We start from the raw sequence: 23,474 nt of genomic DNA, 5'->3' as shown, positions 1-23,474 counted from the left end.
TACCTTTATAGAGTTTCATTGTTTGAGTTTAAGTTATTAAACCTCAAAGTTTCATGGAAAGTTAACTTTCAATGCTCCTTTAGCCTAAAGGAACTGAAAAAAGACGTCTTAAAGCTTTTTAGCTGTTTGCATGGCTGCAACACTTTACTTTTGATTTCAACATTGTGGCAGTTTTTTGTTTGCAGACACTTTTTACAGGAGGCCTAAGAATTGCTCAATATGGAGAATAACCAGAAAGCAGCGGACAAACATTTAATTTAACCAAGGCCGTTTCTCAATATGCGTTCTTGAGCGTTCTCGTGCACTCGTGACACGTCATCAGCCTCAGCCCGAGTACCGTTCCAATTCTCGAGAACGCACCAAATCCCCGGATGTTGTTCTCGCCCCGCCCTCTTTATCGAGCATGCATCAGAGCAGACTTGTGCGTTCTTCAGACTGACCGCTTTCCCAGAATGCCCCGCGGCCGCAGCTTGATTCCAGACAGCGCTCACAGTGTTAAGTTAAACATTCCCTTTTCTGCTGCTGTTGTTCTTCAAAAGTATGTTTTGAAATCGTTTGAGGCGATAACATTATACATTGAAGCCTCCCTGTGTGGTCTGTTTACAGAGTTAGTGCGAAATTAAAAAAAAAAAGTCCGACGTTGAGCGGACCAGAGTGACCAGCAGACCTCCGAGGGTAACCGCAGCCAGGGCTAAATTTACCCCGTCTGTAGTGCACTTCTCTCGGTCTAGTTATGTGTGAACCACCGCTCATTCTGATGGCGTTTTTTTGCTTTATATTCGGCCCGCCATTGCTGGTTTTATACCCACGGTTCGATAATTTTTTTAATGTTTTTTAAGCTTTAGAAATTAAAAATGTTTTCAAAATGTTTTGTGTAGGGAATAAATAGTTTTGACTGTTAAAGAAATGCTAAAGAACGTTGCATGTGATGACGTCACGAGTACTCTTCTGTTCCAATACACATACGTGCTTGCGTACTCGCGTTCTCGTCAAGTCCGATCTTCCTGCGTTCTCGCCAAGAACGGACTTGACGAGAACGCGAGTATGTACTCGCGTTCTCGTGAATTGAGAAACGGCCCAAGTCTTTTCTAGCCTATTAAACTAGCCCCACCCACAGGCGGCCAAAATCATTTTTGCCTGCGACTGGTCTAGCCTCAATCAATGCCCCAGGCCATAAATCTGGCGGGCCAATCACAACGCAGAGATGTGTTTTGAATGTGTGGATGAAAAGTGGGCGGGGTTTTGAGGGTGAAAGCACAACATAAGCGTGCACTGCGGTTAAAAGTTCTCTTTCTGTTGCTGTTGTTCAATTAAAGTGCGTTTTAAGATCATTTGAGGCGAGAATATTATACTTTAAAGAGTCACTATATGGTCCATTTACTGATTTAATGCGTGATTTAAAAAACAATTAACAAAGTTGAGAGGAGATGAGCGATAACTAGAGACCGGGCAGAGTTAGATGAGTTAAATGAACTGTTAAGGCCAGCTATCAGGGCAGATCATCACAATGTGAGGTTTTTGGGCCTAAAATGATCCCAGATAACAGAAACGATCGACTTACATCAGGTTCCCCGCAGTCGCACTCTTCTCCCTCCTCCACGAAGCCGTTTCCGCACTTCTTGCCTCCCACCAGGTCCTTCATGTTGGGCATGTTGAAGAGGCACATCCCCCCTCCCTTCTGGAAGTAGTTGTCCAAGTCCCGCTTGCTGCAGCGGCTAAAGACCCGCGGGAATGGATGCCTGGTGTCCAGCATCAATAAATGGCGTTAACAAACACGGCTGCATCGCGGTTGGATAAAAACTGCCCGGCACTCACCCGGTGGCAGCGGCCATGATGCAGCCTCCCTGCTCTGCAGTGGCCTCCACACAGCAGCCGTCATGGTCGTGGCTCATGCCCACGTTGTGGCCGATCTCGTGGGCCATGGTGGCAGCTGCGCCGATCGGGACCTCCGAGTGGTCCTGTGGAAGTGAATCAGAGCCGAGTTACGTTCAGGAGCTCCTGAGGCTGCTGTAGGTGGCTGCAAAACTTCTCCTTTCAGCTTCCAACTAGAAGCCATACTGAGAATCATCTTTCTTAATTGTTTTGTTGGAGCACCAACCGAATAAAGAATAATAAATAAAAGTTTGGTCATTTTGTTTTTTTGTCTCCTTAAAATAAATAAACATCAATTTAAAGACCGTTTTAGAAGGATTGTATCAGTAAAATACCATTTTAAACATTAGCGAGATGATCCCATTTACAGCTTTAAATAAAACAGAACAAAAACAAAAAAGTATTAAAGCAGAGGGAAGTCATTCTGCAGGAACAAGTCCGTTTTTTTTATTTTTTACAGTGTCCTGTCTGGCAATGTGGCAATAAGAATAATTGTCTTGACGCCAGAAAGAGCCCAACAGATTTTACTTTCACCAGTGGAGCAGTACGGCTATCGCCATAGTGTTCCGCTTGATTTATGCATATAAATTGCTTTATTAGAATTATGCAGGGAGATTTGCAGATTATATGGACACTGCAATTTGGTAGAACAGGAAAGGAAAAACTGGAAAAAGGAGAAAAGATAAAAAAGAAAGAGGAGATACAAGGGAGATAATGATAAAACATCTTCAGTCTGCTTCATCATTTGCAAAAGATGTAAAAATAACAGCACAACCAACAGATATAGTATTAGAGATACAATAAAGTAACACCTAGATACTATCGCTGAAGTATAAGTAGTATTATTTAATCTGACATGTATACTGTGGTAGCTATAGATCAGAATATGGGCTTTCTGTATGGAAGTGAATCTCTAAGTACCTGGAGCCAAACAGCTGTAGTTAAATGTGAGAGTGCACTTTATCCAAGTTTATTCAAAGGAAAAATGCTCAATAGTGGTTGTGAAGAGCCGAAGACCCGCCCCCCCAAGGCACTGAGGCGAGCGCCAGGGGACCCAAAACCCCAGATGGTTGGTCTAAACTCGGCATGGATCGGTTTCAGAGGACTGGTGTAAATGGGGCATTAGACAGCTCTAATCTGCTCTTTAGGAAACTTCTTCGGGGGGATTTCTTCAAACGTCCAGTAACCTGGAGCATCCTATTTTTTTTCTAGTTGGGGAGTAAAACTTTCTTGAATTTTTAATGTTTTATCTTTGATTCTAGCAGCAAACTACGGAAGAGGATTAGGGCCACTGAAAAAAAACACCAAAAAAAAGTTAACTGATTTTTAAATTTTATTTCTGTTTCACATGGGAAAAAAAGTCATAATTCTGACTTTAATCTCAGAATTCTGACTTTAATCTCAGAATTCTGACTTTAATCTCAGAATTTTGGATCTTAATGTAGATGGGCACCATGAAGGTAGAGATGTGGAGCGCTCAGCTTCACTGACAAAGATGTGAGTTGGTTGAGGTGGCCAGTGACACATTGGTGGAAAATGACAGAATTAGGCAACTTTTTACGTGGCCGAGGGGTCCCCTCATTAATGGAGGAGCAGAAGGTCATTAAAACAAGAGAGCTAGTCTCTAAAACAGACATGGCTATGGCTTGATGCTAACATGTTTGTTAGCTGGCAGAATTCTGAGATTAAAGTCAGAATTCTGAGATTAAAGTCAGAATTCTGAGATTAAAGTCAGAATTCTAAGATTAAGTCAGAATTCTGAGATTAAAGTCAGAATTCTAAGATTAAAGTCAGAATTCTGAGATCAAAGTCAGAATTCTGAGATTAAAGTCAGAATTCTAAGATTAAAGTCAGAATTCTAAGATTAAAGTCAGAATTATGAGATTAAAGTCAGAATTCTAAGATTAAAGTCAGAATTCTAAGATTAAAGTCAGAATTCTGAGATTAAAGTCAGAATTCTAAGATTAAAGTCAGAATTCTGAGATTAAAGTCAGAATTCTAAGATTAAAGTCAGAATTCTGAGATTAAAGTCAGAATTCTGAGATTAAAGTCAGAATTCTAAGATTAAAGTCAGAATTCTAAGATTAAAGTCAGAATTCTGAGATTAAAGTCAGAATTCTAAGATTAAAGTCAGAATTCTGAGATTAAAGTCAGGATTCTGAGACTAAACTCAGAATTCTGAGATTAAAGTCAGAATTCTGAGATTAAAGTCAGAATTCTGAGATTAAATTCAGAATTCTAAGATTAAAGTCAGAATTCTGAGATTAAAGTCAGAATTCTAAGATTAAAGTCAGAATTCTGAGATTAAAGTCAGAATTCTAAGATTAAAGTCAGAATTCTGAGATTAAAGTCAGAATTCTGAGACTAAAGTCAGAATTCTGAGATTAAAGTCAGAATTCTGAGATTAAAGTCAGAATTCTAAGATTAAAGTCAGAATTGTGAGATTAAAGTCAGAATTCTGAGATTAAAGTCAGAATTCTAAGATTAAAGTCAGAATTCTGAGATTAAAGTCAGAATTCTAAGATTAAAGTCAGAATTCTGAGATTAAAGTCAGAATTCTGAGATTAAAGTCAGAATTCTGAGATTAAAGTCAGAATTCTAAGATTAAAGTCAGAATTCTGAGACTAAAGTCAGAATTCTGAGATTAAAGTCAGAATTCTGAGATTAAAGTCAGAATTCTAAGCTTAAAGTCAGAATTGTGAGATTAAAGTCAGAATTCTGAGATTAAAGTCAGAATTCTAAGATTAAAGTCAGAATTCTAAGATTAAAGTCAGAATTCTAAGATTAAAGTCAGAATTCTGAGATTAAAGTCAGAATTCTAAGATTAAAGTCAGAATTATGAGATTAAAGTCAGAATTCTAAGATTAAAGTCAGAATTCTAAGATTAAAGTCAGAATTCTGAGATTAAAGTCAGAATTCTGAGATTAAAGTCAGAATTCTAAGATTAAAGTCAGAATTCTAAGATTAAAGTCAGAATTCTGAGATTAAAGTCAGAATTCTAAGATTAAAGTCAGAATTCTAAGATTAAATCAGAATTCTGAGATTAAAGTCAGAATTCTGAGATTAAAGTCAGAATTCTAAGATTAAAGTCAGAATTCTGAGATTAAAGTCAGAATTCTAAGATTAAAGTCAGAATTCTAAGATTAAAGTCAGAATTCTGAGATTAAAGTCAGAATTCTAAGATTAAAGTCAGAATTATGAGATTAAAGTCAGAATTCTAAGATTAAAGTCAGAATTCTAAGATTAAAGTCAGAATTCTGAGATTAAAGTCAGAATTCTAAGATTAAAGTCAGAATTCTGAGATTAAAGTCAGAATTCTAAGATTAAAGTCAGAATTCTAAGATTAAAGTCAGAATTCTGAGAATAAAGTCAGAATTCTAAGATTAAAGTCAGAATTCTGAGATTAAAGTCAGAATTCTAAGATTAAAGTCAGAATTCTGAGATTAAAGTCAGAATTCTAAGATTAAAGTCAGAATTCTGAGACTAAAGTCAGAATTCTGAGATTAAAGTCAGAATTCTGAGATTAAAGTCAGAATTCTAAGCTTAAAGTCAGAATTCTGAGATTAAAGTCAGAATTCTAAGATTAAAGTCAGAATTCTAAGATTAAAATCAGAATTCTAAGATTAAAGTCAGAATTCTAAGATTAAAGTCAGAATTATGAGATTAAAGTCAGAATTCTAAGATTAAAGTCAGAATTCTAAGATTAAAGTCAGAATTCTAAGATTAAAGTCAGAATTCTAAGATTAAAGTCAGAATTCTGAGATTAAAGTCAGAATTCTAAGATTAAAGTCAGAATTCTAAGATTAAAGTCAGAATTCTGAGATTAAAGTCAGAATTCTAAGATTAAAGTCAGAATTCTAAGATTAAATCAGAATTCTGAGATTAAAGTAAGAATTCTAAGATTAAAGTCAGAATTCTAAGATTAAAGTCAGAATTATGAGATTAAAGTCAGAATTATAAGATTAAAGTCAGAATTCTAAGATTAAAGTCAGAATTCTGAGATTAAAGTCAGAATTCTAAGATTAAAGTCAGAATTCTGAGATTAAAGTCAGAATTCTAAGATTAAAGTCAGAATTCTGAGATTAAAGTCAGAATTCTAAGATTAAAGTCAGAATTCTAAGATTAAAGTCAGAATTCTGAGATTAAAGTCAGAATTCTAAGATTAAAGTCAGAATTCTAAGATTAAAGTCAGAATTCTAAGATTAAAGTCAGAATTCTGAGATTAAAGTCAGAATTCTAAGATTAAAGTCAGAATTCTGAGATTAAAGTCAGAATTCTAAGATTAAAGTCAGAATTCTGAGATTAAAGTCAGAATTCTAAGATTAAAGTCAGAATTCTGAGATTAAAGTCAGAATTCTGAGATTAAAGTCAGAATTCTAAGATTAAAGTCAGAATTCTGAGATTAAAGTCAGAATTCTAAGATTAAAGTCAGAATTCTGAGATTAAAGTCAGAATTCTAAGATTAAAGTCAGAATTCTGAGATTAAAGTCAGAATTCTAAGATTAAAGTCAGAATTCTGAGATTAAAGTCAGAATTCTAAGATTAAAGTCAGAATTCTAAGATTAAAGTCCGAATTCTGAGATTAAAGTCAGAATTCTGAGATTAAAGTCAGAATTCTAAGATTAAAGTCAGAATTCTGAGATTAAAGTCAGAATTCTAAGATTAAAGTCAGAATTCTGAGATTAAAGTCAGAATTCTGAGATTAAAGTCAGAATTCTGAGATTAAAGTCAGAATTCTAAGATTAAAGTCAGAATTCTGAGATTAAAGTCAGAATTCTAAGATTAAAGTCAGAATTCTGAGATTAAAGTCAGAATTCTAAGATTAAAGTCAGAATTCTAAGATTAAAGTCCGAATTCTGAGATTAAAGTCAGAATTCTGAGATTAAAGTCAGAATTCTAAGATTAAAGTCAGAATTCTAAGATTAAAGTCAGAATTCTGAGATTAAAGTCAGAATTCTAAGATTAAAGTCAGAATTCTGAGATTAAAGTCAGAATTCTGAGATTAAGGTCAAAATTCTGACTTTTTTCCCATATTAAACTGAAATAAAATTCAAAAATCAGTTAACTTTCTTTTTAGTGTCCCTAATCCTCTTCCGTAGCAAACAACAGGAGAGTAGACGATTAGAATGAGCAAGCCGTGACCGTTAAAGGCATTCATTCAATCTTCAAACTCCTGCTGCCTTACAGGCTTCTGTCAGTATAACGCAGTCAGAACGCGCCCTAATTTGGGCCACTTAGAGGCATCTTTTTGTTTTCTTTCACAGAAAGTTCATTAGACTCTGAAGTTCAGCCCAGGAGAAATCCTTTAGGGTGTTTCACCTCGCTTTCATTCCTCACCTGCCTCAGCGTGATGATATTAGAGTTTTACTGCCTCCTAGATCTGCTGCTTTTACTAAATTTCTTGCTTTTTCATCTCAGCAATTCGGCTTCATTCAAAGTCTTTTTGCTTTTGCCGTGATGGAGAGAATGCCTGGCGGGAAATAACAGACTTTTCCTTTTTTAGTATATGATCTGATGAATAGCATTATTTTATCTTAAGTGCAATGTTTTAATGCAGCAAACAATTCATTTCAATTCAGTTTATTTCTATAGCGCCAATTCACATCATGTCATCTCAAGTCACTTTCCAGTTCAACCACATCATCCAGTTAAATTGATTAAAAGTTTTCTATCTAAGGAAAACCAGCTGATTGAATCGACTCATTATTTGCATGTTTGCATTATTCATTATCTTACTGATTAATGCTAAATTCATTAAATCACCACAAATGTATCAGAGTTATGTATAAATAATGATCCATTAATTATTCCTTGCTGACCGGACTTTTATTTTAAGCAGTAATGGTATAAACTAGTGAAGCGAGGAACTACCATTTAATCCCAGCCCTCCTTCCTTCTGAAGCCATTTTTTTCCCCCAGAGGAATTTCATCAACCCAGAAAATAAATAGTCCTATATGTACACAGCAAAGGTTTAATCTTAAAATAACTTCATTAGTTTTAAAGAACAAATAGCTTTTTATGATCCAAGGTTAACTCACTGGGCCTAACTGCCAAGGAGTAAAATAAAAAACTGAATAAACATCGCTTAGCAACAACTCGTTAGAGAGCATCATTCTTAATGTTCCTTCAGATGTAAAAAGCTGATAAATGATCCTTATGTCAATGTAAAGAGCAGACATTTAAGGAGACGGTGCTCCGCTAAACACATTGAAACATCCTTTTTATAGCTGTGCTTAAAGCTGGAAGCTACTCGCCCTAAACTCTACCTCTAAATTATGCATCAAGTCTAAAATGGGTATAAATTAACAGCGTCCGCTGCGGAAACCCGACATATTCTACTGAATGCCTGAACTGCAGCGGTAAAGCGTGAGGAGTTTGAGGCTGTGCTTGTTAGCCGCAGCCTGCCTCGGCCCACAGGACGGCTTATTAGGAGCTAATCGTGGCTGAAGAAGCTATCGATCTATCTGACCACTTATAGACGCGTAGAGCTGCTGCAGGGTGGACAGTGGAACGCTGAAAAACACAAGGCTTGACTCTTAAATACCAGAGGTAAATGAAAGGAACGTTTTTATCGATCGGTGGCGTTTAGCCCTTTCATTTCATCAAGGTTTTTTATTTTTATAAAGCCAGCTCATTTCTGAGCGACAGTGAACGGTGTTCTGCTCCTACTGACAAAGGCAAGTTCATTTATATAGAGCATTTCAGCAGAAAGGCGATTCAAAGGGCTCTGCATGAAAAAGAGGAAGAGAGGTAGGAAAAATAATTAAGGGAATAAAATGATTAAATAAAAATGATGATATAAAAATAAAATATAAAAGGAAGTTGGACTGAAAACTTAACTTATGTGCAGAAAGTTTAAGGCCATTCTAAACAAGAATTTGTTCCTGTTTTAAAGCAGTTTATCGTTTCAGCATTTTTAAATTTCTCTGGGATTTTATTCCAGATTAGTGAAGCATAATTCTGGAGCCTAAAGGTCTGGTTATCGTCCTGCAGCAGCGTGTCGCAGATATTTTTGATTTCTGCTCAATATTGAAGCGTGGTCTGCGCTGTTATTCCACGCCACAACGCAAGAGGGACAATCAGGAACGAGCTATGGGTCTAGATACGCCCGAGGCGGTGAGGAAGTGGGGGGCAAGTTTGTACGACTACGGAGGGACATGAGGGCCAAAAAGAGCGGGGATCCAGGTGGAAAAAGAGTCCCAGCGTTCTTGCGCACCTCGCTCTTCTAGCTGCTCCATCTTGACGAGTCGTTTTCCACAATGGCGGTCAGACAAACAAAACAAGCCGGTAAGAAACCAAACAGGAAATGCAAATATCATATGATTTGGCTCATAAATATCCCTACGATCAACAAATTCTGGAAAACTCCTAGAAGAAAATAGCTTTTAGTTTTGGATGAAATAATTGTTTTCCACTTCTATTTGCGATGTGTGACATACACTGACCCATAGAGTCTACCACAATATTAGGTAAAGTGGGGAAAAGCAGTGAAAGGGGCTGAACGGTTATGTAAAGAAATCTAATTAGCGATTATTTTGAACCTAATATTGTGATTTTCCCCTGATTTTCCTTAGATGTTTCACGCCAAAGTTTAAATTTTTGAAATCTTGCTTGCCCAGAGTCAATTGTTGCAGAATTTTACTGTAACCTTTGTGTGAAACAGTGCTAACTTCTACGGGCATGCACAGATCTGCGTGCTAGCTGCCACTCTCTAACTTTCCGTGTGGTGACAACCCCACTTTTTAGTTTTATCGCCCCCTTGAGGGCTTAAGGGAGAAATTCAATGTCCTACTGTTTTTAAACTGTTATGGGATTAAAATGGATGTACTCTGCGTTTTGAAAATAGTTTTTCGTTAAATTGCGATTATATCGCAAATGCCCAGACCTAGTCAAAAATAGTACAAAATGCTGCAAATGCCGGTGTAGGTACCAGATTGACTCGGGGGCCTGCGCCTTTTGATGACGTCACAATACATAATTGTTTTAACGTTTGCACAATTGCGCAAAACATTTTGATTTGTCTGGACAGCTTACTAAAGTAATTATAGCGGGGTGTAGGTTTTATTTGAAAGCGGGATTGCGGTTTGTAAACGGACAATTTTACGAAGAAATTCTCCATGGTCCCTGCGCCTTCCGATGACGTCACCGAATTCGCCATGGGCCTTGCGCCTCCCGATGACGTCACATTATGGCAACGCCACTCAAACAGACTACATTGAGCCCGCGGTCTGCATTTGTAATGACAATAAATTCAGGAGAATGAAGCTAAAGGGATACAAAAAATAAACTTGTAATATTACAAAAACAAAAATACTACGAATACAAAGTATATTCAGAGATTAAAGTCCCTCTGATACTGTTTATGTAACTGAGAAACTGCAGATTTGCCACATTTAAGATGGCATTTGGTCAATTAACGGACAGTGCCAAACGATTACCGTTTATTGGCTAAATAAAATAGATTTGTGACAAATAGAGACCGCGGGCGCAATGTAGTTTGTTTGAGTGGAGTTGCCATATCGTTACGAGTGGCGTTGCCATATAGTGACGGGCGGAGTTGCCATATTATGACGTCATCAAAAGGCGCAGGCCACCGAGTCAATCTGGTACCTACACCGGCAGATGCCTTCTATTCCTGAAAAATCACCACTTGGCTTCAGAAAGGTAATGTACCTTTACATTACCTTTCCTTATTTGTGCACATTAATCGTGTTTTTTGATAAAAATCCTTTCTCTAAAATGCCATCAGAACGCTGATAATATTAAGTGTGTCTCAGCCCCCCCTTCAGTGTCCGCCATATTGGATCAGTCCATTTGCTGCACATGTTCAGAAAGGTCCAACCAGACAGCAGCAAACCATTTGAAAACAAACAATGCAAAGAGCAGTGTTGCCAACTTAGCGCTTTAGTTGCTATATTTAGACACTTTTCAGACCCCTCTAGCACTTTGATTTCTAAAAAGCTCCTAGCGCCAAATCTAGAGACTTTTTTCTGCTACTGGAGACTTTGGAGACAACATCTAAAAGCAGCGAACTCTGCTCTCCAGAGCGAGTAGATTGGTAACCCCAGGGCCGGCGATTGCTACAGGCGAGCTAGGCAATTGCCTAGGGCGACAAATGTGTTGGGGGCGCCCTCTAGCGTCGCCCTTAGGCTTACTTCCCATTAATCATAGAATTAGAAAAAAAAGCGAATTAAACCGGTTATGAAGCGTCCGTCAGTTTGACTTAACCTTACGTATATATAAATAGCAAAATATGAACAAATAAATATACCACCGTTTTTTTATTTATTTTTTCACATTTAAGAGAAAATCGGAAAAGATTCTGATCACTTTTCAAGCACCCTCCAACCCGGAAGTCGTGACGTCAATCACTGCAGCATGTACACCAATATTTTGGAATGAAATTGTAAGCAAACAGATATTAAAAGTAAAACAAGTGAAGTCTGGCAGTTAACTTTGCTCGCGACTCGAGAATGGCTGAACGGAAAAGACTCCTCCTCCTCCTGCCGCCGCAGTCGGGCCCGTCTACATCATCCACTCAGAGTACCACTGGTTAGCGCGCACACAGACTTTGTAGCTTGTCCGGTCAGTTAAAAATAGTAATTGTGAAATCCGTGTTGTAATCGGAAGCATACAAGCTAGTTAGCTTGAAAAGTAAATAAAGTTTCAGACGTGCTGCGTGATGATGTGTTCAGATTGGCTCAGTAAAACGACAATTAGGTTATCATGATGCGTTCAAGTGTAACGTAAAGAAAACGGGAAATTTTGTTTTTGGCGAGAAACATGAGTAATACAGTTGTATATTGCTCTATATATAATTAAACTACTGATGCCAACATTTATTAAAAATTACATTTAATTTAAAATACAATTATTTATTTGTTAAATATTTTCCTAATCACTAAAAACATGATGAAAAGTGACAGTAGACAATACATTAACCAACAATTATGAAAATATATTCTAGTTAGTTTTATGTCATTTCGAAGTGGCCTATTACATTAGCCATGTTTATTGAAGGCTAGAAACGTTTTTGTTATGCTCACTTGTTAAGCAATAGAAGCAATACCAGTTCTGTTAAAAAAAATTTGTTGCATCGTCTTTCCACCAAATAACAGAAAAGTATCGATAGTGGTATCGATTAGGGTTGTCACGATACTAAACTTTTCAACTCGATACCGATACTAAGGAAAATATTCGATACTCGATACCATTTTCGATACCACAAGGATAAAAACAAAGACTCCAAAATTCTACAGAAATATTTCTTTAATAAATAAAATACAATAAATAAATACAATAAAGGTTGTATGCTGTGCACAATATTAAGCAAGCTTGATAAAAAACTTATAAAATTGAAATTAAGTGTTCCTTCCTTGGCTATGCTTTGCACACATAACAATGACACTAGCCAAACCGGTTAAGAAACAAAAATAATTCTCAGCAGCTGCACCTCTTACAAAAAAAAGTCTGAAACTGAAAAGTGCGTAGAATTATTCAATCCCACAGTGTTCTGAAAGTGCATTGTCCTCTATTCTGCACTTTAGATGAGTGACTGCTTAGGTGCCACTGGTGGTGGCACTGTATCGATACTTTTAAAAACGAGTATTGTATCCGGATACAACATTTCAGTATCGATACTTTTTTGAGTTTCGATACTTTTGACAACCCTAGTATCGATAAAGACTCGGATCGATAAGGAGTATCGATAAAGGTATCGATATCAATAAATATTAACGATCCCCATCCCTAATGTTGACATCATTTTTTTCTCAGAATTATGTGCTATATTATTAGCTTGAGAATGGGTAGAAGATACTAATATAAATAAAATATTTTGTAGTGATTATCTGCATTGAGTATTCAAAAGGGATGTACAAATAATCATCAAAATATATGAAGTTATGGCTGTTCATCATAGAATATGTGAACAACAAAAAAAACAACAACTTCAAACTTTTAATTTTGTAATGGTATTCATAAAAGCACTTTTGTTTGTAGAGGGTTAATCCTTTCTTTAATCACTAATCAATGTCAGAAATCAGGGTAAATATACCTGATATATTTTATTTAGAGGAAAATTTTGTTTATCTCATTTCTATTTATGTTCAAATGATTTAATTGAACTGGAACAGAAAATTTAATTTAATGTTTATCAATTACTTTTTTATGTAGTCCTTGGTTGAAGAATTTCTTAAATTTATTATTTTTTATTGTTATTTGGTAATTTCTGAAATTGATTTATTTAATATTTGTTTAATGTGTGTTAAATTTGCTAATTGTCTGAAATAAATTCATTCATTGATTCAATCCAGTTTTTTAGTTATACTTTACCTAAGTGTCCTTACAGATGGTTAAAAGTGTTTTTACACAGTCCTAACTTTGAGTGTGTAATAAATTATTTAAAATAATAAAAAAGAAAAGGTACTGAAACCTATTCTGGTATTTGTCTATGCATCACTCCATGCTAAGTTACAGTTTTTTCTGAATGCTTAAACACAACCTTGATTCTTATAGCACAATTTCTAAAACTATTAATACTTATAGCAAATCCACTCACTGAGTTCACAAAACTAAAAGAACAAACACTGCTTTGCACTCAATTTGCAATTTTGTAACACACACTTTGCACAACTGTAGGCACTCTTTGTGGAACTGTAAACACAACTCAATGAAGCACTAAACAGATGCTGAAAACAGTACTGGTATTTCGCACGGCAAAAGTGTGTGTGTGTGTGTGTGGGGGGGGGGGGGGGGGGGGCGTAAAACTCAATCTTGCCTAGGGCAACCAAAGGGCTAGAACCGGCCCTGGGTAACCCCGCCTCCTGCTCTCCTCTATCTTGTCTGCTGTCATGATTCATGCAGCTATTATTTCATCCAAATGAAAAATGGAGAACAGATAAGCAGATCATGGCTTGTCTACAGTGAAAAGAAGGACTGGGTTATTTACTTTGGCCTTTTTGGAAACACAGGAAGGAGCAATCAGCTAAGTGAGCTTAGTGCTTGGAAAAAATCTTTCATTCCTTTAGAGACAGCATGAAAAGTCAGCTGAGTACAAAACATAGAGAGGAAAACAAGAAGAAAAGGGACAAGAAGAGAGGGACACAACCTAGAACAGATAATGGATGTCTGTTCTATTAACATTTCTCTATCTGGAGAATGGGTCTGTTTTATGTGTTGTCTTCTCAATTCAGAGGGGCCCCCTGCCTGTCTTTGCCTAGGGCCCCAAATTTCCTAAATCCGCCCCAGCCTGGCTAAAACAGCCTATAAAATCTACCCTGGCACATCTATGTTTAAAAAGATGCTATTAAATGATAACTAGATGACAAATGCAGCAGATCGACCTCCCTAAATCATAAAGCTAGAAATAAATACTTTGTAACAGGCTGATCAGTGATGGGTATGAAAATGATTTCATTTCTACATTTAGACAGGCATCAGGGTCTTAGTAGGACGGCCTCGTCTACGTAAATGAAGTTCGTTACTCAAAGAGATTGTTTTGGAGATGCTATAGACAGCAGGATCAGAACCTAATAGACTCTGATAGGGTTTGTCTTTTGGTTGATGACAAATCTGTGACTTTTTACAAATATTAAAGGATTGGATGTTGGAGTTTACTCCATCTCAGCTCCCACGCAGAGTCTCATATTATGTAGACAAGGTCACAGTATGCTAGAGCGGACATGCGGCGCGCAATTGAAGATAAAGCCATATTGGGGAATTATTTGTCCACACAAAGTGATGAATAACGGAACAAGGCTTAAATCAGCAGAGGGAAGTCTGCTTCTGGACAATATCATGTTGGACAGTCCAGCTTAATTTGATGCTCTGCTGCCTAATGAATTGATATGAGCCTGAGGACCGCCAACACAGGGAGCCGGCCGTAAATTAAAGTCGGTAATAACTTTACTTTGGTGACAATAATGGGTTTCGGGTTTTGTTGGGTTATTATATGAACTCTGTTTACGCCTCAGGAGTCCAGAAAAGGCCAGAGGCGTCGATCCACCGCTGATGAACAGTTTCTACCAAAATAAACGCCACAACCTGCCTGCTGATGGCCAAACAGACCGTTATCCAATCTAACCACAGACAGCACTTCTATGTGGTTTTAATCTAAAGATCTCAGACCCTTTCAATTGTTTCTAGTTTCCTCCCCAAAGGATTTTTATTTTTATCAGAAGGATATTTTATGTTTCTGTTGTTTTAAGTTTTCTTTTCTTTTCAATCAATCAACTTTATTGTGAACTACAATTTAAATTGCAATCGAGATTTCAGTTTATATATAGCTCATACAACCTCACTTTGTCCGAACACACGGTGACTATATAGTGAACTTTATAGTGAACTCTTTTAACTGACCGTTTGGACAGAGGATCACTGCTTTTTGCTCCATTGGTCACGTAACTCCTCCTCCTCTGCTTGTCGCCTGCGCCATCCTTATTATTAGTCATCTCTGTCGAGTAGCGGGCCGCTGTGAAAGCAAATCCCAGAATGCTTTGCGAGGAGAGCTCTCCGTCTGCAGCAGCCAGGGCTAACGTTAGCTCGTCTGCAGCAGCCAGGGCTAACTTTAGCCCGTCTGCAGCAGCCAGGGCTAGCTTTAGCCCGTCTGCAGCAGCCAGGGCTAGCTTTAGCCCGTCTGCAGCAGCCAGGGCTAGCTTTAGCCCATCTGCAGCGGCCAGGGCTAGCTTGAGCCCATCTGCAGCGGCCAGGGCTAACTTTAGCCCGTCTGCAGCGGCCAGGGCTAGCTTTAGCCCATCTGCAGCAGCCAGGGCTAACGTTAGCCCGTTTGCAGCAGCCAGGGCTAACTTTAGCCCGTCTGCAGCAGCCAGGGCTAGCTTTAGCCCATCTGCAGCAGCCAGGGCTAGCTTTAGCCCATCTGCAACAGCCAGGGCTAACTTTAGCCCGTCTGCAGCAGCCAGCGCTAACGTTAGCTCGTCTGCAGCAGCCAGGGCTAACTTTAGCCCGTCTGCAGCAGCCAGGGCTAGCTTTAGCCCATCTGCAGCAGCCAGGGCTAGCTTTAGCCCGTCTGCAGCAGCCAGGGCTAGCTTTAGCCCATCTGCAGCAGCCAGGGCTAACGTTAGCCCGTTTGCAGCAGCCAGGGCTAACTTTAGCCCGTCTGCAGCAGCCAGGGCTAGCTTTAGCCCATCTGCAGCAGCCAGGGCTAGCTTTAGCCCATCTGCAACAGCCAGGGCTAACTTTAGCCCGTCTGCAGCAGCCAGGGCTAACGTTAGCTCGTCTGCAGCAGCCAGGGCTAACTTTAGCCCGTCTGCAGCAGCCAGGGCTAGCTTTAGCCCATCTGCAGCAGCCAGGGCTAGCTTTAGCCCGTCTGCAGCAGCCAGGGCTAGCTTTAGCCCGTCTGCAGCAGCTAGGGCTAGCTTTAGCCCATCTGCAGCGGCCAGGGCTAACTTTAGCCCGTCTGCAGCAGCCAGGGCTAGCTTTAGCCCATCTGCAGCGGCCAGGGCTAGCTTTAGCCCATCTGCAGCGGCCAGGGCTAACTTTAGCCCGTCTGCAGCAGCCAGGGCTAGCTTTAGCCCATCTGCAGCGGCCAGGGCTAACTTTAGCCCATCTGCAGCAGCCAGGGCTAACGTTAGCCCGTTTGCAGCAGCCAGGGCTAACTTTAGCCCGTCTGCAGCAGCCAGGGCTAGCTTTAGCCCATCTGCAGCAGCCAGGGCTAGCTTTAGCCCATCTGCAACAGCCAGGGCTAACTTTAGCCCGTCTGCAGCAGCCAGGGCTAGCTTTAGCCCATCTGCAGCAGCCAGGGCTAGTTTTAGCCCATCTGCAGCGGCCAGGGCTAACTTTAGCCCGTCTGCAGCAGCCAGGGCTAGCTTTAGCCCATCTGCAGCAGCCAGGGCTAACTTTAGCCCATCTGCAGCAGCCAGGGCTAGCTTTAGCCCATCTGCAGCGGCCAGGGCTAACTTTAGCCCGTCTGCAGCAGCCAGGGCTAGCTTTAGCCCATCTGCAGCAGCCAGGGCTAGCTTTAGCCCATCTGCAGCGGCCAGGGCTAACCTTAGCCCGTCTGCAGCAGCCAGGGCTAACATTAGTTTGTCTGCAGCAGCCAGGGCTAACCTTAGCCCATCTGCAGCAGCCTGGGCTAACCATAGCCCCTCTGCAGCGGCCAGGGCTAACCTTAGCTCGTCTGCAGCTGCCAGGGCTAACGTTAGCCCGTCTGCAGCGGCCAGGGCTAACTTTAGCCCGTCTGCAGCAGCCAGGGCTAACGTTAGCTCGTCTGCAGCAGCCAGGGCTAACTTTAGCCTGTCTGCAGCGGCCAGGGCTAACTTTAGCCCATCTGCAGCGGCCAGGGCTAACCTTAGCCCGTCTGCAGCGGCCAGGGCTAACGTTAGCCCGTCTGCAGCGGCCAGGGCTAACCTTAGCCCGTCTGCAGCAGCCAGGGCTAACGTTAGCTCGTCTGCAGCAGCCAGGGCTAACTTTAGCCCATCTGCAGCGGCCAGGGCTAACCTTAGCCCGTCTGCAGCGGCCAGGGCTAACGTTAGCTCGTCTGCAGCAGCCAGGGCTAACTTTAGCCCGTCTGCAGCAGCCAGGGCTAACGTTAGCTCGTCTGCAGCAGCCAGGGCTAACGTTAGCCCGTCTGCAGCAGCCAGGGCTAACTTTAGCCCATCTGCAGCGGCCAGGGCTAACCTTAGCCCGTCTGCAGCGGCCAGGGCTAACGTTAGCTCGTCTGCAGCAGCCAGGGCTAACTTTAGCCCGTCTGCAGCAGCCAGGGCTAACTTTAGCCCGTCTGCAGCGGCCAGGGCTAACGTTAGCTCGTCTGCAGCGGCCAGGGCTAACTTTAGCCCGTCTGCAGCGGCCAGGGCTAACGTTAGCTCGTCTGCAGCGGCCAGGGCTAACGTTAGCCCGTCTGCAGCAGCCAGGGCTAACGTTAGCTCGTCTGCAGCGGCTAAGACTAACGTTAGCCTGTCTGCAGCTGCCAGGGCTAACGTTAGCCCGTCTGCAGCGGCCAGGGCTAACGTTACCCCGTCTGCAGCAGCCAGGGCTAGCTTTAGCCCATCTGCAGCGGCCAGGGCTAACTTTAGCCCGTCTGCAGCAGCCAGGGCTAACTTTAGCTCGTCTGCAGCAGCCAGGGCTAACGTTAGCTCGTCTGCAGCAGCCAGGGCTAACGTTAGCCCGTCTGCAGCAGCCAGGGCTAACTTTAGCTCGTCTGCAGCAGCCAGGGCTAACGTTAGCTCGTCTGCAGCAGCCAGGGCTAACGTTAGCTCGTCTGCAGCAGCCAGGGCTAACGTTAGCCCGTCTGCAGCAGCCAGGGCTAACGTTACCCCGGCTGTTTGTTTAAACTCCCCGACCAGTTTTCTGTCACGCTTCCTACGTCACAGTTAGTTGCGCTCATTGGTCAGAGCGTTGGCCAATAACATGGTTTGAAAAACAACAGGTTGTTCTCATCAACAATCTTCCGATGTCTCATTCATCGGATCCAGACTAGATTACACATTTAATCTCACATTTAGTCTGGTTTATCAGCCTAGCTTAATGTTGGCAGTGGGCTTTAGGCTGCCCTGCAAGGCTTTAAACCTAGGTTTGAATGCAGCCTGGAGCCGGACGCTCCGGAGGGCTTTACCGTATTAACAGGAGAAGTGGAGCAAGTGAAGTTAGACACTGTCGTCAGACAACATGCAGAAAAAAATGTTTTAAATCAGGTTGAGTCCAAATTACCCAGCAGGTGGGTCCAGATCTGGACTGCGGTCCGCTTATCCCAGACCTATTAATAACAAGAGGTGAATTGCAGCTCCAGATGAGCTGAGCGTGTGGTGATGTCATCAGTACGCTTCTGTTCCAATTAACCCAGATTAATGCTGCCTGCTCCGGTTCTCCCCGAGTCCAGACTTTCCTGTGTTCTTCTCAAGAACAGACTTGGCGAGAACACGAGTCCGTACTCGCGTTCTACTGAACTGAGAACCAGCCAGTATCCTCTGTCTCCACTCTCCTTACAACCAATCCAATGGGGTGAAATCGGCCCTTCCTGTTGCCTGTCGTCATGGTTCTAATCGGGGCTCCACTGATAACGGCTTTTCATTCTTGTCAGCCACGTGTTGAGCTGTTAGTGGACCTACTTAGAGTTGATTAAATGAAATTACAGCCGCTTTTATGAAACCGAAAACTCAGAGTTGAGGATTTGTTTTTGTTAAACCAGCTAATTGAGATGGACCCCAGTCTGCTGACAGCGAACTGTAAAGAGGGATTAACTGGCAGGCTTAGATAGGAAACTATTAAATTCAACCACACAGGAAGTAAAAACCAGCAAAGGCATAACGGTGATCAGAACATGGAAATAAAAACTGAATCAGGACAAAAGGAAAAAATACAAATGTGTATATAATAGAAAAAATTGTGTATAATAAAAAATTGGGAAAACATGAGTCCTGTCGGTCTGTGTAAAAACTTCAAAAATGTACTTCTCTCTGTGTGCAGAAGCAGATACAACAGACAAGCAGGGCCAAAGTTCTTCCAGAACCAGAGGAAGAAGAGCGGAGCCCTGGGTGGCTGTTTTAGCTGCTCCAACAATTTAACCCCCTTTATAGAGAAGAACAGCTGGATTTTCCACTTACAGTAGCAGGCATTCAAAATTTCCTTGGCTGGTCGCCTTCAATTCCTTTTTTAACATCAATCTTTGTACTAAAATATTCTTTCTGTCTTGATTTGTGGACATTAAGATCTAAAGAGAAGCGCCATCTCCTGGTCAGACCCTGTAATTCAGTGAAAGGGAGGAGTCAGAGTAAAAAAATCACACGCCCAGGAGAAGGCCAGCAGCTGGAAGATGGCTGCCATTCGGCTGCCGAAACTTTCATTTCGACCGTAATCCGTTAATTTGATCTTAAGCAACATTTGATAAAAATATCTCTCAGGTTCTGAAAAGACCAACTCCAGCTTAAATACCTGGAAAAAAGAAAAAAAAACACAGGAGAGCAGAAAATGCTTATAACTTACCACAGTGATTCCTCCAGAGTTTTCCAGGCTGCACATTCCCTCCAGCGGCGCCATCCCGATTGTTGTTCCTTTGAAAATCACGCCACTGTCAGGAACACAGAAGAAAACCAATTCCTGTTAATCTCCTGCATCCTCCTCATGTTTCCACATAAATTGGACTGAAGGTCGATGCCTGAACAACGGCTAATTAATGTACCGCAATTACTTCTTGTTATTAAACTAATAATGTCTTAATAAACTATTATTAAAGTTAATAAATTTCGTAGATTTCCCTACAATTTTAAATAGTATAATAATATAATGATTTTCCTGGATTTTGGAGCTAATAGGGTCATGTGTGACATAAACACAGTGACTCAGCTTCATGCCAGCTAATCTACGTTGTTATAGTGTCATTGTGAAGTTCAGTGATGGGCAGTAGCGCCGCTACATGTAGCGAAGCTATTAGTTGAACTACATTTTCCAGTAGCTTCACCGTAGCGTCGCTGCTTCATTTATCAAGTAACTTTCCAGTAGTGACGTTATTGTTTTGATCAAGTAGCGACGTAGCGTCCACAAACGCTACAAAATCCAGGACAAAACTGAGACATGAAACCAGGTTTTCTATTTTGAAACAACAATCAGCCACAAAACTACTGTAAATAGCAGTTTCAGCTGACGCTCTTATAAGTGGCGTAGTAGCACAGGCACACTCAGTAGAGTTAAACAAGCGCACCCTTTCCGAGGCTGTCGTTCTATTGGCTGGAAAGGTTGCTAGGCGACGATCCAACTGCAGTCTGAGAGAGAGCAAAAAAAATCTGCAAGCAGAGCCTACGGGTTAGCGAGCGTAACTGAGACTCGAGCAGAGCGCGGTTTGTGCGCGAAGAGAAGGAGGCAAGCGAGAGGAGAAAATATCTGTGCAAGAAGCATTAAATCTGAGAGAAGAAACAAAGATTTGAGAGAGAAGAGAAAATATTTGAGAGAGAGCGCATGTTTTGAGTGTGAGCATTATAAGTTTTGAGAGCAAGAAGATGAAATTCTTTTCTCAAATTGAAATGATGTGCTTTTGCATTATGGCAGGATAATTCTCCCATATGTGCCACTAAGATACTCTAATTAGAGATATTGTATTTTCATGGCTTGGTTTACGTGACAGGATGTGTACATAAATCTGTTTTTAGGCTTTGCACAGATAAGATATTTTATTTATGGAGGAACAGCTCTACCGTATATAAAATAAATACATAAATAAATAAATGCTCAATAAATAAATAAATAAGCATTCAATTAATTGCCCCCAAAATTACAATGAATAAATACAGGTGCTGGTCATAAAATTAGAATATCATGAAAAAGTAGATTGATTTCAGTAATTCCATTTAAAAAGTGAAACTTGTATATTATATTCATACATTACATACAAACTCATATATTTCAGATGTTTATTTTGTTTAATTTTGATGATTACAAATGACAACAAATGAAAATCTCAAATTCATCATATCAGAAAATTAGAATATTGTGAAAAGGTTCAAAATTGATGGCCCCTGGTGCCACACTCTAATCAGCTAATTAACTCAAACCACCTGCAAAAGCCTTTAAATGGTCTTTCAGTCTAGTTCTATAGGCTACACAATCATGGGGAAGACTGCTGACTTGACAGTTGTCCAAAAGACGACCATCGACACCTTGCACAAGGAGGGCAAGACACAAAAGGTCATCGCTAAAGAGGCTGGCTGTTCACAGAGCTCAGTGTCCAAGCACATTAATAGAGAGGCGAAGGGAAGGAAAAGATGTGGTCGAAAAAAGTGTACAAGCAAGAGAGATAACCGCACCCTGGAGAGGATTGTGAAACAAAACCCCTTCAAAAATGTGGGGGAGATTCACAAAGAGTGGACTGCAGCTGGAGTGAGTGCTTCAAGAACCACCACACACAGACGTATGAAAGACATGGGTTTCTGCTGTCGCATTCCTTGTGTCAAGCCACTCTTGAACCACAGACAGCGTCAGAAGCGTCTTGCCTGGGCTAAAGAGAAACAGGACTGGACTGCTGGTGAGTGGTCCAAAGTCATGTTCTCTGATGAAAGTAAATTTTGCATTTCCTTTGGAAATCAAGGTCCCAGAGTCTGGAGGAAAAGAAGAGAGGCACTTCATCCACGTTGCTTGAAGTCCAGTGTAAAGTTTCCACAGTCAGTGATGGTTTGGGGTGCCATGTCATCTGCTGGTGTTGGTCCATTGTGTTTTCTGAGGTCCAGGGTCAACGCAGCCACATACCAGGAAGTTTTAGAGCACTTCATGCTTCCTGCAGCTGACCAACTTTTTGGAGATGCAGATTTCATTTTCCAACAGGACTTGGCACCTGCACACAGTGCCAAAGCTACCAGTACCTGGTTGAAGGACCATGGTATCCCTGTTCTTAATTGGCCAGCAAACTCTCCTGACCTTAACCCCATAGAAAATCTATTGGGTATTGTGAAGAAGAAGATGCAATACACCAGACCCAACAATTCAGAAGAGCTAAAAGCCACTATTAGAGCAACCTGGGCTATCATAACACCTGAGCAGTGCCACAGACTGATCGACTCCATGCCACGCCGCATTGCTGCAGTAATACAGGCCAAAGGAGGCCCAACTAAATACTGAGTGCTGTACATGCTCATACTTTTCATGTTCATACTTTTCAGTTGGCCAACATTTCTATAAATCCTTTGTTTTTATTGGTCTTCAGTAATATTCTAATTTTCTGATATGATGAATTTGAGATTTTCATTTGTTGTCATTTGTAATCATCAAAATTAAACAAAATAAACATCTGAAATATATGAGTTTGTATGTAATGTATGAATATAATATACAAGTTTCACTTTTTAAATGGAATTACTGAAATCAATCTACTTTTTCATGATATTCTAATTTTATGACCAGCACCTGTAGTATATAAGAGTGTGAGGATGCATCGCGATTCTAATTTTTGTGATCTACTGCATCGATTCTTGAAGGCAAGAATCGATTATAAAAAAAAGAAAAAAAAGAACAAATAAAATACATGAATGGTTGGCGCACATCAGCCAAATCAAGTGGAATACGACTTCCAGTCCAGCAGATGTCGCTGCGGATGTGTTGACGCCCGCTGCTTTGTGTCACAAGCATGTCTGGCCGTGGGATACTGCGACGAGTCATTCGTAAACTAAATATGGAGGACACTGAGAAAATTCGCCCCGCGGCTCCGTCACATTTCAAGTCAGATGCTTGGATGCATTTTGGCTTCAAAAACAAAGAAGGTAAACATGAAATTGATATGATGCACGTCATTTGCAAAAGGGGAAATGTACATTTGAATATTTTTGTTTCATCGGTTTAAAGGACCACTGAGGCCATGTAAACGGCACTGATTATCCTTATTTTGTTATTTTAAGTTTGAGGAATCCTAAGATCTTTTTGTCAGCGTGTCCACGCCAGTAATAGTAATATTCCTGTCCAGTATTTGTTTCCATGGCAACACCTCCAAAAGTCGTTTCAATAAATACAGCTATGTATGAATTCAGTTATGTATCAATTGAAGACACGATCCAGATCACAGCCAGCCAGTCAGCCACTTGTAAGAGCTGTATCTTTTTCTGACAGTGGTCAGTGAAAATATCGCAACGCATCGCAATATTTCAAGTATCATGATGCATCGTGGTAG

The 23,474-nt window shown here is 40.7% G+C and overlaps 1 protein-coding gene across 1 annotated transcript in view; it reads right to left on the bottom strand.

Moving 5' to 3' along the window:
* Positions 1 to 23,474, bottom strand: part of adam19a (ADAM metallopeptidase domain 19a) — a gene marked incomplete at its 5' end in the record, with an annotated part of 138,998 nt that overhangs the window by 69,373 nt on the left and 46,151 nt on the right. Inside the window, 3 exons of the mRNA XM_038299364.1 lie at positions 1,562 to 1,739; positions 1,816 to 1,958; positions 19,811 to 19,895. Of these exons, the coding sequence (XP_038155292.1) occupies positions 1,562 to 1,739; positions 1,816 to 1,958; positions 19,811 to 19,895 (406 nt within the window). The remainder of the gene's footprint in view (positions 1 to 1,561; positions 1,740 to 1,815; positions 1,959 to 19,810; positions 19,896 to 23,474) is intronic.

Source organism: Cyprinodon tularosa, unplaced genomic scaffold (genome assembly GCF_016077235.1).
Source record: "Cyprinodon tularosa strain WSP-4 unplaced genomic scaffold, ASM1607723v1 ctg427, whole genome shotgun sequence".
NCBI classification, from domain to species: Eukaryota; Metazoa; Chordata; class Actinopteri; order Cyprinodontiformes; family Cyprinodontidae; genus Cyprinodon; species Cyprinodon tularosa.
This window is presented reverse-complemented; position numbering and strand designations above follow the sequence as displayed.